Raw genomic sequence first — 13175 nt, forward strand, 5'->3', positions numbered from 1 at the left:
CTAAAATAAGGAAAATCTCTTCTACCTAGTGTTCTATCAAAGTAGGGGACCTACAAACAGATGTTAAGACTTCCCAAATGTTTTCAAGATTCTCATTGCATTGTGCCAGATGCATTGTAAAATGAGCTCTTATGTGATTTTTCTACTGAACAATGAAGACTAATTGTATCCCAGTTTAAAGGAAATGTAAACTTTATGCAAAATTGATGCAGTGTCACAATTTACATTTTTATAGTTCTTAAAATAGCTGCAGTTTTTACCATTCCAACACAATGAAGTTACAGTGGAGCCTGCTGTTCATTTCACCTAACCTGACACAGTAGAAAATAAGTCAGAAATATAGGTAAGATACAGTTATAGGTAAGACTTTTTTTTTTTTTATACAAAAAAAACGATTTCAGAAAACTTTTTGAAACAATATGCTGACTTTTTACATTTTATAAAAAAAAAAAAAAAAACCTAGGAAGTTTATTACTGTATTGTATATTTGCAGGGGTCTAAAACAAGGAAGTTACATTCCCCACCTGAGTAGACATCTATGCACATTTTCACAGTCTCCACACAACTGCTGGAGAGAACAGGGTGCCACTGAGATGCTTTTCACCCCTATAATTGTGCAAGAACTGAAGAAAGCTAGTTTACAAGAAATGTTTCACGCTGCAGACAAAAGTCTGGACTAACTACAAGTCTCTTGAGATGTGTAGAGTTGCTGTAGTTGCCAGGTTTGACCATCCTTGTCCCTGACCAATCAAGCTTCTTGCTTTAAGTGTTTCCCACAGATCACTTTTGTGCACATTTAGTCTTGTTCTTCATACTGGATATCTCACTTGCTGAAGATGCAGATTGTTCAGTGACTAGCAAAAAAAAAAAAAAAAAAAAAAAAAAAAAAATAATGGTCTTAATTCCCACTTATACGATGAGGCAATTTAAGAATTTTACCTCAGGCAGCATGTTTACCAACAAAAGACCTCAACCATATTCTCCTATCACCCCTTCCCCTCTACTAAGTGGTCAGCATTACCTGATTTGTGATGGTCTCTCAGGCTGTAGTATTACTACATCTTCCTCTTCACTATCAGACATTGTCACATCATCTAGGGGGGAAAGGAATTTTCAGAACAAGTTTATCACAACATTTATACCAACAATTCTGGAACAATAGAATGCAGCCATGCTACCCTTTTATGCATTGTTCACCACATTTAATTTTTCCCTTTTCACACAAATATGTTTCCCTTTATCCTGTTATTTACCATATTCTGCACAAGCATCGTTATTTTTTTTGAATATTCTAAACAAAATTGAGACAGATGGCGGCAGAAAAGAAAATCTTTATTGTATGAAAAGTATGGCACCTGTGCACGCAAATTGCTACTTTGAGGCAAGCATTATTTGTAGGGCCACCACTTTATCACAGGGGGGTGGACAAGGCTCATAGCAAAATAAAAGTATAAAAATTGGATACTTCAGGGGGAGATATAATGCCAGATGTACAGCAGCTCAAAACAGAATCTATACATTTTGAATTTGGGCGAATATCAATGAATCCATGGTCGAACTTGATCCAAGTCTCTTGTCAAGAGTTTTAAAGTCACAAGCCTTTAAGGGTTTAAATTATGGTTTGGCCAAGATCTAAGCAGTCATGCAAATTCTGGTGAAAGGGCTGAGATTGGGCCAAAGCAAGAAATGAATCCTAAATACAGCGGATTCTTGCATACCAATTAAACAGGGACTTTTAATTTTAGGGTCTGATATTATATATACATATGTAAATAGTTTTCATAAGAAAGGCTAATCGCATGATGGATTATGAAAAGTTGTATTTAGGCAGAGAGATACTTAGATAAAACCTAAGTAATTGCTATAAATATGAAGAGTATGGCACCTGTGCATACTCATCATTGCAGTTAAAGGGACAGTAACACCAAAAAAATGAAAGTGTATAAAAGTAATTACTATATAATGTAATGCTGCCCTGCACTGGTACAACTGGTGTGTTTTCCTTAGAAAGACTACTATAGTTTATATAAATAAAGCTTCTGTGTAGCCACAGGGGCAGCCATTTACAGGAGAAAAGGCACAGGTTACTTAGCAGATAACAGATAAAACCCCATTATATTCTACAGAGCTCATCTGTTATCTGCTATGTGCCTGTGCCTTTTCTCCTTTTTTCCCAGCTTAAATGTCTGCCCCCGTGTTGACATAGCAGCTCATTTATATAAACTATAGTAGGGTTTCTGTTGCAAACTTACCAGTTTTACCAGCGCAGGGCAACTGTACATTATATTTTAATTACTTTAAAACACTTTCATTTTTGGTGTTCCTTTAATGCTTTCCTTCCCTACTAACATGTATTACTGACTTACCCTCCTCCATAACAGAAACAGTCTGTACCCAGCTGTGCAGGCACCCAGGGAGAAATACGACGAGATAGCAATGAGAAAACATCCTCAATGCTGATAGAAGACAACTCTATATCAGCATTTAGCAGTGCCAAGCAGTTTTCCGAGCATTTGGCAGGATTTCATTATTTGGCGTCTGGAGACCAATTTATATGTGCACAGAACATCTGAACATATTTTTCCTTTTTATTTGTGCAACCATTAACACATTTAATAAGAGCCAGCAATTACCCTTTAAACTTTTTTTCTTTGTAGTTTGCATCTCAACATTGGGGCTTTCTGGGGCAGAGTCTTCATCTTCATCATCCTCCTCTGATTCTTCAAGTTGGCCCCATGTATTTTCCTGACCCTCACCAATCTGGGCTGTTCCTTCAGTCCATACCACTGGCTTAGAAATGCTATTCAAAGTTTAAGGAGCCAATTATAGACTGAAATCTCAAAGGCAGAATATGACAACCTACATTAACACAGAAAATTAAAATATACCTGTAGGTTTACATATTTCCCTATCTCATGTGGCCATGAGAATAATGTGGCCAAATACTAAAAAGGAAAAATGAGGGCAGCATTGTTTCTGATATGGTAGTTATCCAGTTGCTAAGTACAATATGGTTATTGGACTTGACACTCAGCAAGCTGTAAAGTTGAAAATGCCAGTATGGACATTACTGAGAAAGGATACACTCTAGATGGAGGCTCAGCATCCAATATTATCTTCTCAACCTTGTTTTCCACATCTGTTGTATCAACTGCAGATTTTTCCATTTTTAGGGCTGTTATTCTTTTTTCTGGGAGAGATTCTGCAAATCCAAACTTGCCACCTTCTTTCCTTAGCACAAAAAGAAAAGAACAAATATTAAAACAAATGATTATTGTTTTTGATAAAACGCTAGATAAATTCTCTGTTTGCCAGAGAGACAAACTGGGGGCAGCCCATGGGAAGCATTGTGCATCATATTGGATACTAATGCAATAATGGGGTCAATTTGTCCTTTAATCCTGGGGCCACTAGGTCCTATCACTCAACATGAAACCACTATGATAAAATGCTGAACAACGCTAGATCATGAAATAGTGGTGTCACTGTGTCAGATATTGCTGGGGCCACTGTCTTATGCATGTTATTCTACAATTGGTGTAGCTAAAATATTTTAGCCACACATACTATTGCTCCACTTTTAAATGCAACTTTTTCCACAAGGGGACTGCCTAAATCTAACGCATTGTAGTAGGGCCTGACCCAAGTTAGAGGATTGACTCACCTTTAGTGTAGTGATACTGACACAAAAAAACTATTTTTCAAAATACTAATGTACATAAAAGTTACATATAGGTCACAATGATTGTTTTTTGCTGATAGGGCTGCTTTTGAAATTCTTAAACCTGATTTGAAGTTACTTAAAGTTCTTAAACCCGACAGTTTTCCAATCTGGTTGTCCCTTCTCAGCCTGTCAGTTGTAGCTTCTAATGCTAATGGACTCCGGCTGCGCAAATATGGCAGCCTGCTTATAAAGAAACTTGGGGGATCTGATACATGATGTAAAAGTATCAGGAAGTACTTATATGGAAAAATTATAAAGTTTACGGAAATACAATATTATGATGAAATTAAACAGTTTTTTTTAAGTATAACTATCAGTATCTCTTAAAGGAACAGTAACTCCAAAAAATTAAAGAGCTTTAAAGTAATAAAAATATAATGCACTGTTGCCCTGCACTGGTAAAACTGGTGTGTTTGCTACAGTAACACTACTATAATTTATATAATAAGCTGCTGTGTAGCCCCGGGGGCAGCCATTCAAGCTGGAAAAAAGGAGAAAAGGCACAGGTTAAATAGCAGATAACAGATAAGTTCTGTAGAATACAATAGTGTTTTATCTGTTATCTGCTATGTGCCTGTGCCTTTTCTCCTTTGAATGGCTGCCCCCATGGCTACACAGCAGCTTATTTATATAAATTATAGTAGACTTTCTGAAGTAAACACACAACTTTAACCAGTGCAGGGCAGCAGCACATTATACTTTGGTTACTTTTATACACTTTCATTTTTGGTGTTACTGTTCCTTTAAAGGCTGAAGCTGAACCTTGCCCAGTTAGACAGCTAGACACTAGTTTAAGATCAGTACAAACCAGGTAATAAACATTTTATAAAACAAATATACTTTAAAATAAAAGATCTTTATTCAGCAGCATTAAGAACATTTTCTTCAGAGCAAAAGTCATGCATTAGGATTTTTAGGCATAACTAACCTGGCCTTTTTGTCGTTTTCCAGGGCCTTTTGAATGAGCTCTGTTATTTCTCCCACCTTTACACCTGCTACCTTGCTGCACCTCAGAACCTGTGTGTGCACCAATTATATACATTAATAAAAATCAGTACTACAGTCTTGGAAAAACTTAAGACAGTGGTTCTCAACCTGTGGGTTGGGACCCCTTTGGGGGTCGAACAACCCTTTCACAGGGGGTTGCCTAAGACCATTAAAGACCGTGTTAATTCACACAGGACAGCAGTGGTAGAAAGCATGAAGACTTACAGTGGAAGCATTTTGAGGGGGACATGCATCACAAATTCTTTTATAAGGGCGCAGTTGAAAGAATGTATAACTTATTATACTTAATGTATATCTTGGGCTCACAGAGCATGTCTTCCTGAAAAAATCTATTCTGCATTAGGAGATTTTATCTGGCCATGCCTGGGCCAATATAAGCTGCTTACTGGTCCCTCCAGAGTGTGCCAGCAGCTTATATAAGCCCATGTATGTGACCTTCCTCAGTAATATTTATAGGATAGGTAAGAAATTCCTTTAGACTAGTTCAGCATCTGCCTGTTGATGCAGTCCTCTACCAATGAGTCTTCCTCCTCTGTATATCTCCTTTGTTCTGCCTGTACCTTTGTTTTCACAGTTGCCAACATTCCCACATCTCCTGGAAATGGTAAAAGGTTACAATACTGTTTGGCAAACAATTTGAAGATAAAGATATTTACACAGATTTGTGTGCACAGATGACCCTCTTAGACATGGGAATATTTTTGTCTAAAGATCTATATATCTAAATATTGATATATAGGTATAGGATCTATGATCCATTATACAGAAAGCTATGAATTAGAAGAAGGCCATCTCCCATAGATTCTATTTTAATCATATAATTAAAAATGATTTCCTTTTTCCCTAATAAAACAGTTTACGTCTGTATGTATGGAGCTCACCGATGCTTCACAAATGGACTGGGGTATCCCTGGCCCTGCTCTCTCGGCAATAGCTTCCTTTCACAATCAATTCACTTCTGCCTTCAGGATACAGCATGCAGGTCTCCAGAATTAATTTAAAAATCCAAAATCACTATTTCTCTCATATGTATTAAATATTAAGAGTGGAAAATAAGTCATTTTGGATTTTTAAATGAATACTGGAGTGCTGCTGGAGTGCAAAACAATCCTATTGGGTTTACCAATAGAAGCTCCAACCCATTCTCCTTGTCATTTAATGGTAGAGGGAAGGGGGGATGTTTAGGTCACATAACTCATCATAAAACTCCGGGGCATAACATTTTCTTACTATGTCCCTGGGTATATAAACTAGATGAACTGTGCAAAAAACAATTTACCTGTTCTTTAAGCAGCATTATCCCACCGCTTGACTGAATTGTACAGATTTCTCGGTGTTTGTTCATTGAAATCACCAGTAGACCATCCATAACCCGCTCCTCACGTTCACTGGGATCTACTAACAGGTATATTCTACATTTACAAGCAGAGAAAGTAAAATGAAAAAAAAAAAAAAAATTGTGTAAACCTTATAGTTCATGCAGTATAGACCACATGGTATATATCATTATTTATTTATTTTTAAACTCTGAAAAGACTATAATACAGAAATACAGACAGAAATGTCTGCTTTCTTACCCCTGCTGGAAAAAGGCAAAGCTGACACAAATGGGCATGTGATGGATGCTGAGAGGAACCGGATCACGTTCTTCTGGAGTGTACTGAATTAAAAAAAAAAACAAGTGACAGTTACAGTGGTGGCAGTGTACCCTTTTACATTCTCAGAATTCCTGCATAAATATGACCTAAAATATGTTTTGTTTTCCCTCAAACTAAATTTGAGAACTCAAACAAATGGGTCAAACCACAATGCTGATTGATTTAAGCTGCTGTAGAAAGAGTTTGGACACCATCAGTCATTGGTCAGGGAGATAATGTACAATTGAAGGCAATTTATCAAAGATCACACCAAAAACAAGGCGTGTAAAATTCCAAGAGATCTAAAAGACACCAAGGCTAATATCAAAGGAACTAAAGGGTTCTCCAGCATTGATGAATTCACCATAACTGCAAGGACACACATAGCAGACTGTCCCTTTCCTCTGCCTGAGTTTTGTACACAGATGCAGGAAAGCGGAACTGCTTTCATGCGTTCACCCCTGTAGCTCCATTAACAGGCCCAGCATCAGCCTTTGTGGAGCTACACAGAGCAGATATTGGTGTATGAACACAAAAATATGCATTTTTGCCCCTATATTTGCTCGCTGTAGCTCCACACAGGCTGATGCTGGGCCTATCAATGGAGCTACAGTGGATTTGTTTTGCACCTGTGTATAAAATGCAGGCGGCGGAAATCCGCTATGTGTGCCCTTGCCGTAAGAAGAACAACAATGGCATGCATGGCAGGGTTGCAAAAGCCACTACTATCAGAACAACATTGCTGTCCATGTAACAGTTTGCTAAAGGCTGTTTGACTTCTGTTAGATGTTTAAGAGGATCCTTAAAGGCAAGGGTCTAATGATGAAAGATGTGTACACTAGTAGTGTAGTTAACGTTAGTGTTTTAACACTTTATACCAAGAAAAAGGATTCCATGAACACTGTGATATCTTTACAAAAAAGAAGGAAAATATCCATGTGTATATATATATATCACCATTTTCTAGAATAACTCACCACAGTGACCTCTTCCCCTTGAACCGACACATCTGGCCTCCTGAAATGACACAACCCTGCAATAGCTGCAATGCTTGCTGCATCTATGATGTTTCCTTCATGATTTAACAAGTGCAGATCAACACGTATTTGCCATACCTGCAATAAATAAAAGGAGCATGGTTAAAGCCATGTATGTATTTCCACATCATAATTTCATTAATCTTCTCTATACTGTTTATATACATTGCATGCACCTTTAAAATTTACACAGACTTACCTATACATTCTTACAGAGCAACTGTTCTCCCAATGGATGAATGTATAGGTAAGTCTGTATTTTAAATCAGAACAATCTGCAAGATGATAAAAGTATGTCACATTTAAAAGAATAAAATGCATTGATGTGTTAAGCTGTAAGTTGTCACAGTATCAGTTTCAATACTCAGTTCATATTCAGTGATCATGTTAAATGCTTGCCCATAAAACATAATACATGGTATTAACACGGTTTACACTGCTGAGGTTATAGGTCCCATAAAATAAACATTTTAACACTGCAACAGCTGTGCATATATTTAACAATGGTATTTGGGGAAAATTATTATATATATATATATATATATATATATATATATATATATATATATATATATACACATATACCCATTACTTTTCACCCACTTTACCTTCTCGCCAGCAGCAACACAAAGAGATTCGGTGTCTATGCACTTGGAGTTTCGCAGACATCTTTCCAACAATCTATTTAACTTTACAGACAATTCTGAATTCCTACAATAAAAAAAATACACAGTTCAGTTTCAAACAAAATGTCTGTAGGTTACACGTTACAAAGACTACTTTTATCTGTATGGTATGTGCAGAAATTAGTACCATCAGATATGGCAAACCCTTTTAAAACTCCAAAGCCAATAAGTATTAAATAAACATTTTAAATTATCCCCTATGTTCACTTATGGAATGGATTGGTCAGTGCTTCAATTTTCTCTTTATGCCATACTTTTTATATTTAGCTGGGCCAATATGTATAGTAACAAGCCTACGTAAACTACTTTGAACCATAGCAGGCAAAACTACTTTTCACGTCCTCAGGTAGAAAGGCCAAAAAAGGATCACAAACTACATTCTGGCCTGCTTGTTTAACAAATGATTTAATCCCTGTGCCTGAATCAGTGGCTAGTAACGGCTAGAAAAGGCTGAAGGCTCTTCATTGTGTTTGCAGTTTTTACATTGCGGATATGAAATCTAGAAAAAAAATTAATGTAAATTGCAAACGTGCAAAGAAGAGCAATTGTTTTTATATAAGGCAAGTCTTTTACAGAACCATGTCACTCTTTAGGATATTTACTGCTGAAAAAAACCCCATCCTTGGTACAGACTAAATGATGAGTAAAAGTGTAACAACATATTTTTTTTAAATACAAAAGGCTAGAATAACCCTTTTTCTACTTGCTAGGAAATGACATATCTTACCTTCCCATTTCAAAACCTGGAAATGCCATTGGGGAGATCGCAAGATCAAAGAAAAGTATTCCTTCAGTGGGACGGTTCATCTTGGGGGTAACAATTTCACTGGAGACCTGGCAAAGTACCCTGGAGAAAGAAGATAGAGTAAATCCTACTACAAACTAAATTGTTGTAAAAGTACATTGTGATGGTTAATCGCTGACTTGTGCAGCGGTGTATAGAATCTAGTTTTTATAAGAAATAATATTCACAACAAAATAGGTCCATTTAAACAAGTCCCCTCTACATGATAAAACAGTGATCACTACGTTGCTGTATTGCTAAATCCAAGGACAATCAAAACAGTAATTTGTCACACTGCCCACTGTCAAAAAACACAAAGGAATTCACATTCTAATGCTAGGAAAATCTGCATCAGTACAATCAGTACTGTAGAAATGATACCTATACTGGCCATCAATAAAAATACATTGCAAGCTTTCGGAGCTCTAAGGCCCCTTCGTCAGGCAAAATACAAATGAAAACTGGAATGGCACAACATATATATTATTATTATCAACATCTATTTATAAAGCGACAACATATTCCGCAGCACGGTACAGTAAGTGGGTTTCATACATTGGACATACAGAGTTACATATAAAGCAACCAATAACCGATACAAGAGGTAAAGAAAGCCCTGCCCAAAAGAGCTTACAATCTACAAGGAGAAAGGGTTGAGACACAAGGTGTGGGAATGGGCATGACCAGAGTTGTGAGAGGTGTAGCACAGGGTATTGCTTTTAGAAGCACACTGAGGTTATGTTAAGTTAAACTAGGGTAAGTTTCTCTAAATAAATGTGTCTTTAGAGATCTTTTGAAGGCAGAGAGAAAGTCTGACAGTTTGTGGGAGCGAATTCCAGAAAAGGGGGGCAGCCCTTGCAAAGTCTTGAATGTGAGTGTGTGAGAAGGGAATGAGAGAGGAGTTGAGGAGCATAACAAGCGGGTTGGATGGTACCTAGATATAAGTTCAGAGATGTAGGGTGGGGCAGAGTTATGAACTGCTTTGAATGGGAGAGCCATTAGTTTTTATTTTATCCTGGATGGTAGGGGAAGCCAATGCAGGGATTGGCAGAGTGGCATGGCAGAAGAGGAACGGTTGGAGAGGTGTATGAGCCTGGCAGCAGTATTCATTATGGACTGGAGAGGGGACAGTCTTTGGAGGGGAAGGCCAATTAACAGGGAGTTACAGTAGTCCAGGCAAGATATGATAAGAGAGCGAATAAGAATTTTGGCAGCATCTTGGGTAATTAAATGATCATATTTTGGAAATATTTCTTAGGTGAAAGTGACATGATTTGAAAAGTGACTGGATATGAGTGAAGGACAGGGCAGAATCGAGGATAACCCCAAGGCACTTGTTAGATCAGAGAGAAGTATTCACAAGCAATAAATTAGGAAGTTACAGATAGAGATAACCTGTTAAGATAATAAAAGTAATTAATGTTTATTAGGATGGGTTGTAAATAGTCCAGGGGTCTGGATTCAGTCAGGTAAGATAGTGTGATATGAAACCTGACCCCACATTAAGGCCCTGTCTTACCAGTAACTCAAAGCAACCAAGCAGCTAAGATCAATCTATTGCACATCCATTAAAAAGGGTAAAAAGTAAAGTGATTGCTTGCACTACTGCAATTTTACACTATTACAGAAAATGAGCCACAAAGATTTTTGATTATGGAAAAACCGAATCTAACCTCTTTTTCTCGCTTGACTTTACTGCACAATGAAAAAAATTCTCCCATAAGCTAACATTTTAATTACACAGGTCCCAAATGCTCTAATTTTAATAGGCAAATGAGTCTAATTCTGTATTTTACATTTATGTTCATAAAAAATAACACCTACATCCTAGCAGGCATAAGGAAAATAATATTTTTATTACAATATATTCCTGGGATAAGCAGGGCATCTATAAAATTTAGTAAAAGTAGTTAGGCAAAATATGAAGTTCATCGGGATGTGAAACACTAGCAAATAGTGATAAAAGATATTACCTTGGTATGCTTCGCTTATGTTTCTGTCAATAAACACCTAAAACAGCCCAAAGCCACTAATCATATTTAGAAGTGCTGGGCACAGAAAATATCTAGCCAGATACAAAGACATTGATTTAAAGGAATAATCAACATACCCCACAACAATCTTGGGGTTAAAGGACAGTTGTACCTATGGACTATAAAAAATCCTGTGTATTTAGCAAATAATTTCTAGCACAATATTTCGGACTAAGTTTTAGATGTAAAATAAACTGAATATTAAACCTACTAATGAATAAGACAGAAGCTCCTTTAAAGATAAGTTTAGATAAAATGCTTACCTTGTTTTTCCAAGTTCCACAATACAACAGCCATAATCTGTTCCGAAGGTAATTTTAATATTCCTGTAATCATATGTTTGCCTGCCATCCAGACGCTGCAAGTATAAAATATAGCAGTTCTCTGAAATCCACTTTTACAAAACATTATTAATGTGCAAACGGTTTGTTTTATCTACATATTTATATTTGATAAGACTGTTGGCAGGGTCATGTAAAAAATATATAGAAATATCCTACATTTGACATATGTTTATGTAGGGCCTGAGATACAAAATAGACCCTGACATTTCAAGTACACTGAGACCCAAAGAGCCCCCTATAACCCAATAACAAGTGACTGTCTATGGAATCTTACAGCAGCAACATAGTTTTTTGAAGAGCAGGCATTCAATGAGTAAATATTCAGGTAGAATTCTTGATTAAAAAGTATCTTTATTGGAGTACCATCTTATGTGTTCCATGTTCACAGACACTTAGGAGCCCATTTACTAAATAATTTTGAGATAAATTTGTATTTTTTCTAAATTATAGAACATTTCTGAATGTATGCGAAAATTTCAGTAAAATTTTGTGGTTTTCGGTAAATTTCCACAAAAAAAAATTGTATTTTGCGCAAAGAATACAAACATTTCGGAATTTGTTAACGATTTGGTTACACATTCATCGGTAATATAATTTAGCCAGGTTTGATCTGTCGAATGCCATTGAGTCCTACGGAAGGCTTCCAAAGCCAGAAATATTTTTGTGGTGTTTACAAACTTTTCGGCCCAAAAATACTTTAGGAACACAATTTTGGTACGAATGATAAAAGCATTGTTGAGACATCTTATATATACAGAAATTTTCGTGGTTACTTCAAATTTATACCATATTGAGTTTCAAGGCCAGAAAAAAACGCATTTTAGTAAATGTGCCCCTTAATCACATGCAACATATAGGAATTGCCAATGCAGGCCTGCATATGTTGATATAGTGATATATTAACTAGAAAAGGTTACAAGAGCTGGTTGATATCAAGTGCATAACCAAGGAATACAGCCAGTTAAGCACACTAGCTAGAGAGTTATGTACTGCTTATGTAGTTTGTGCCAGTCAAACCCAAAATCCCCAGAGATGCCAACTAACCCCATGTCATTAGAATGGGAAGTGCTGTTCCAGGATTTTAAAAAAATCGAATTCCTCTTTACTCTAAAGTCACACAGCCCCTTCCATAGACTTGCAATGAATCACCTGACAATCACACCAGTGTTTGTCATGCAAAATGTTAAGAGACCCACATAACAGGGAGCAGTCTGAATACCCCACACACAGTGCTCATGCCCACATTAACTGACACGCCCCCAATAGACAGCGAGTCTGCCCACATAAAAATGTAAGGTTTGCGCACCTTCCTTTCAGCGATTGCTTGAAGAAGAAAGGCTCTCTCGCAATTTGACAGCGGCGTCTCCTTCATGTCTATAACATACGGCAGCTAACCATATAAAGCCTACACACAACTTGATAACTATTAACTTATCAGAACTAACCACGATCTATCAAACATGTGTTACCAAGAACTCAAATCTGTCGCACGTTTGTGACGTATAACGGTAAGGCCAGCTTACTGCGCGCATATTTGTGCGGTTTTAGAGGCGCTGCAGCGGATTGGCTGGCCAATACCATGGGGCGTGTTTATCATAGGAGCTTGCTATGGGTCGGACCAAGTGGTAGCTCAGTAAAGGGGGATTAGATCCCAGAGAAATTCAAAGAAATGTGCGGTTCTCTTTTGACCGCTCCCTTATTGTTGCGCAAACAATAGTTTTCGCTTCTGTGTCAAAAGGGATTGGCAGTAAGCGTTATGTGTTTTTTTTTTTTAAAGGCATTTTGGTGGAAGTTGTACAAATAAAAACTTGGCGCATAGATGATGAATATTAATTTGTCGTTTGATGATTTCTTTGAGTAAAAAATGTAATGATAAATCCGTTATAATAGCATTTTTGTGAATTCCCCCCTAGATCATTTCT

The 13175-nt window shown here is 37.0% G+C and overlaps 1 protein-coding gene across 1 annotated transcript; it reads right to left on the bottom strand.

Annotated features, from left to right (window-relative positions):
• Positions 1 to 366: 366 nt before the first annotated feature.
• On the bottom strand, positions 367 to 12677 carry exosc9 (exosome component 9). The gene is given in 12 exon segments (NM_001126754.1): positions 367 to 854; positions 1022 to 1094; positions 2634 to 2800; positions 3085 to 3231; positions 4653 to 4741; positions 6012 to 6144; positions 6310 to 6392; positions 7347 to 7484; positions 8015 to 8117; positions 8820 to 8939; positions 11173 to 11267; positions 12560 to 12677. Coding segments are annotated over 12 exon segments (1221 nt in total). The 5' UTR covers positions 12626 to 12677; the 3' UTR covers positions 367 to 847.
• Between the last annotated feature and the right edge of the window lie 498 nt (positions 12678 to 13175).

This window comes from Xenopus tropicalis, chromosome 1 (genome assembly GCF_000004195.4).
Source record: "Xenopus tropicalis strain Nigerian chromosome 1, UCB_Xtro_10.0, whole genome shotgun sequence".
In the NCBI taxonomy this organism is placed as follows: Eukaryota; Metazoa; Chordata; class Amphibia; order Anura; family Pipidae; genus Xenopus; species Xenopus tropicalis.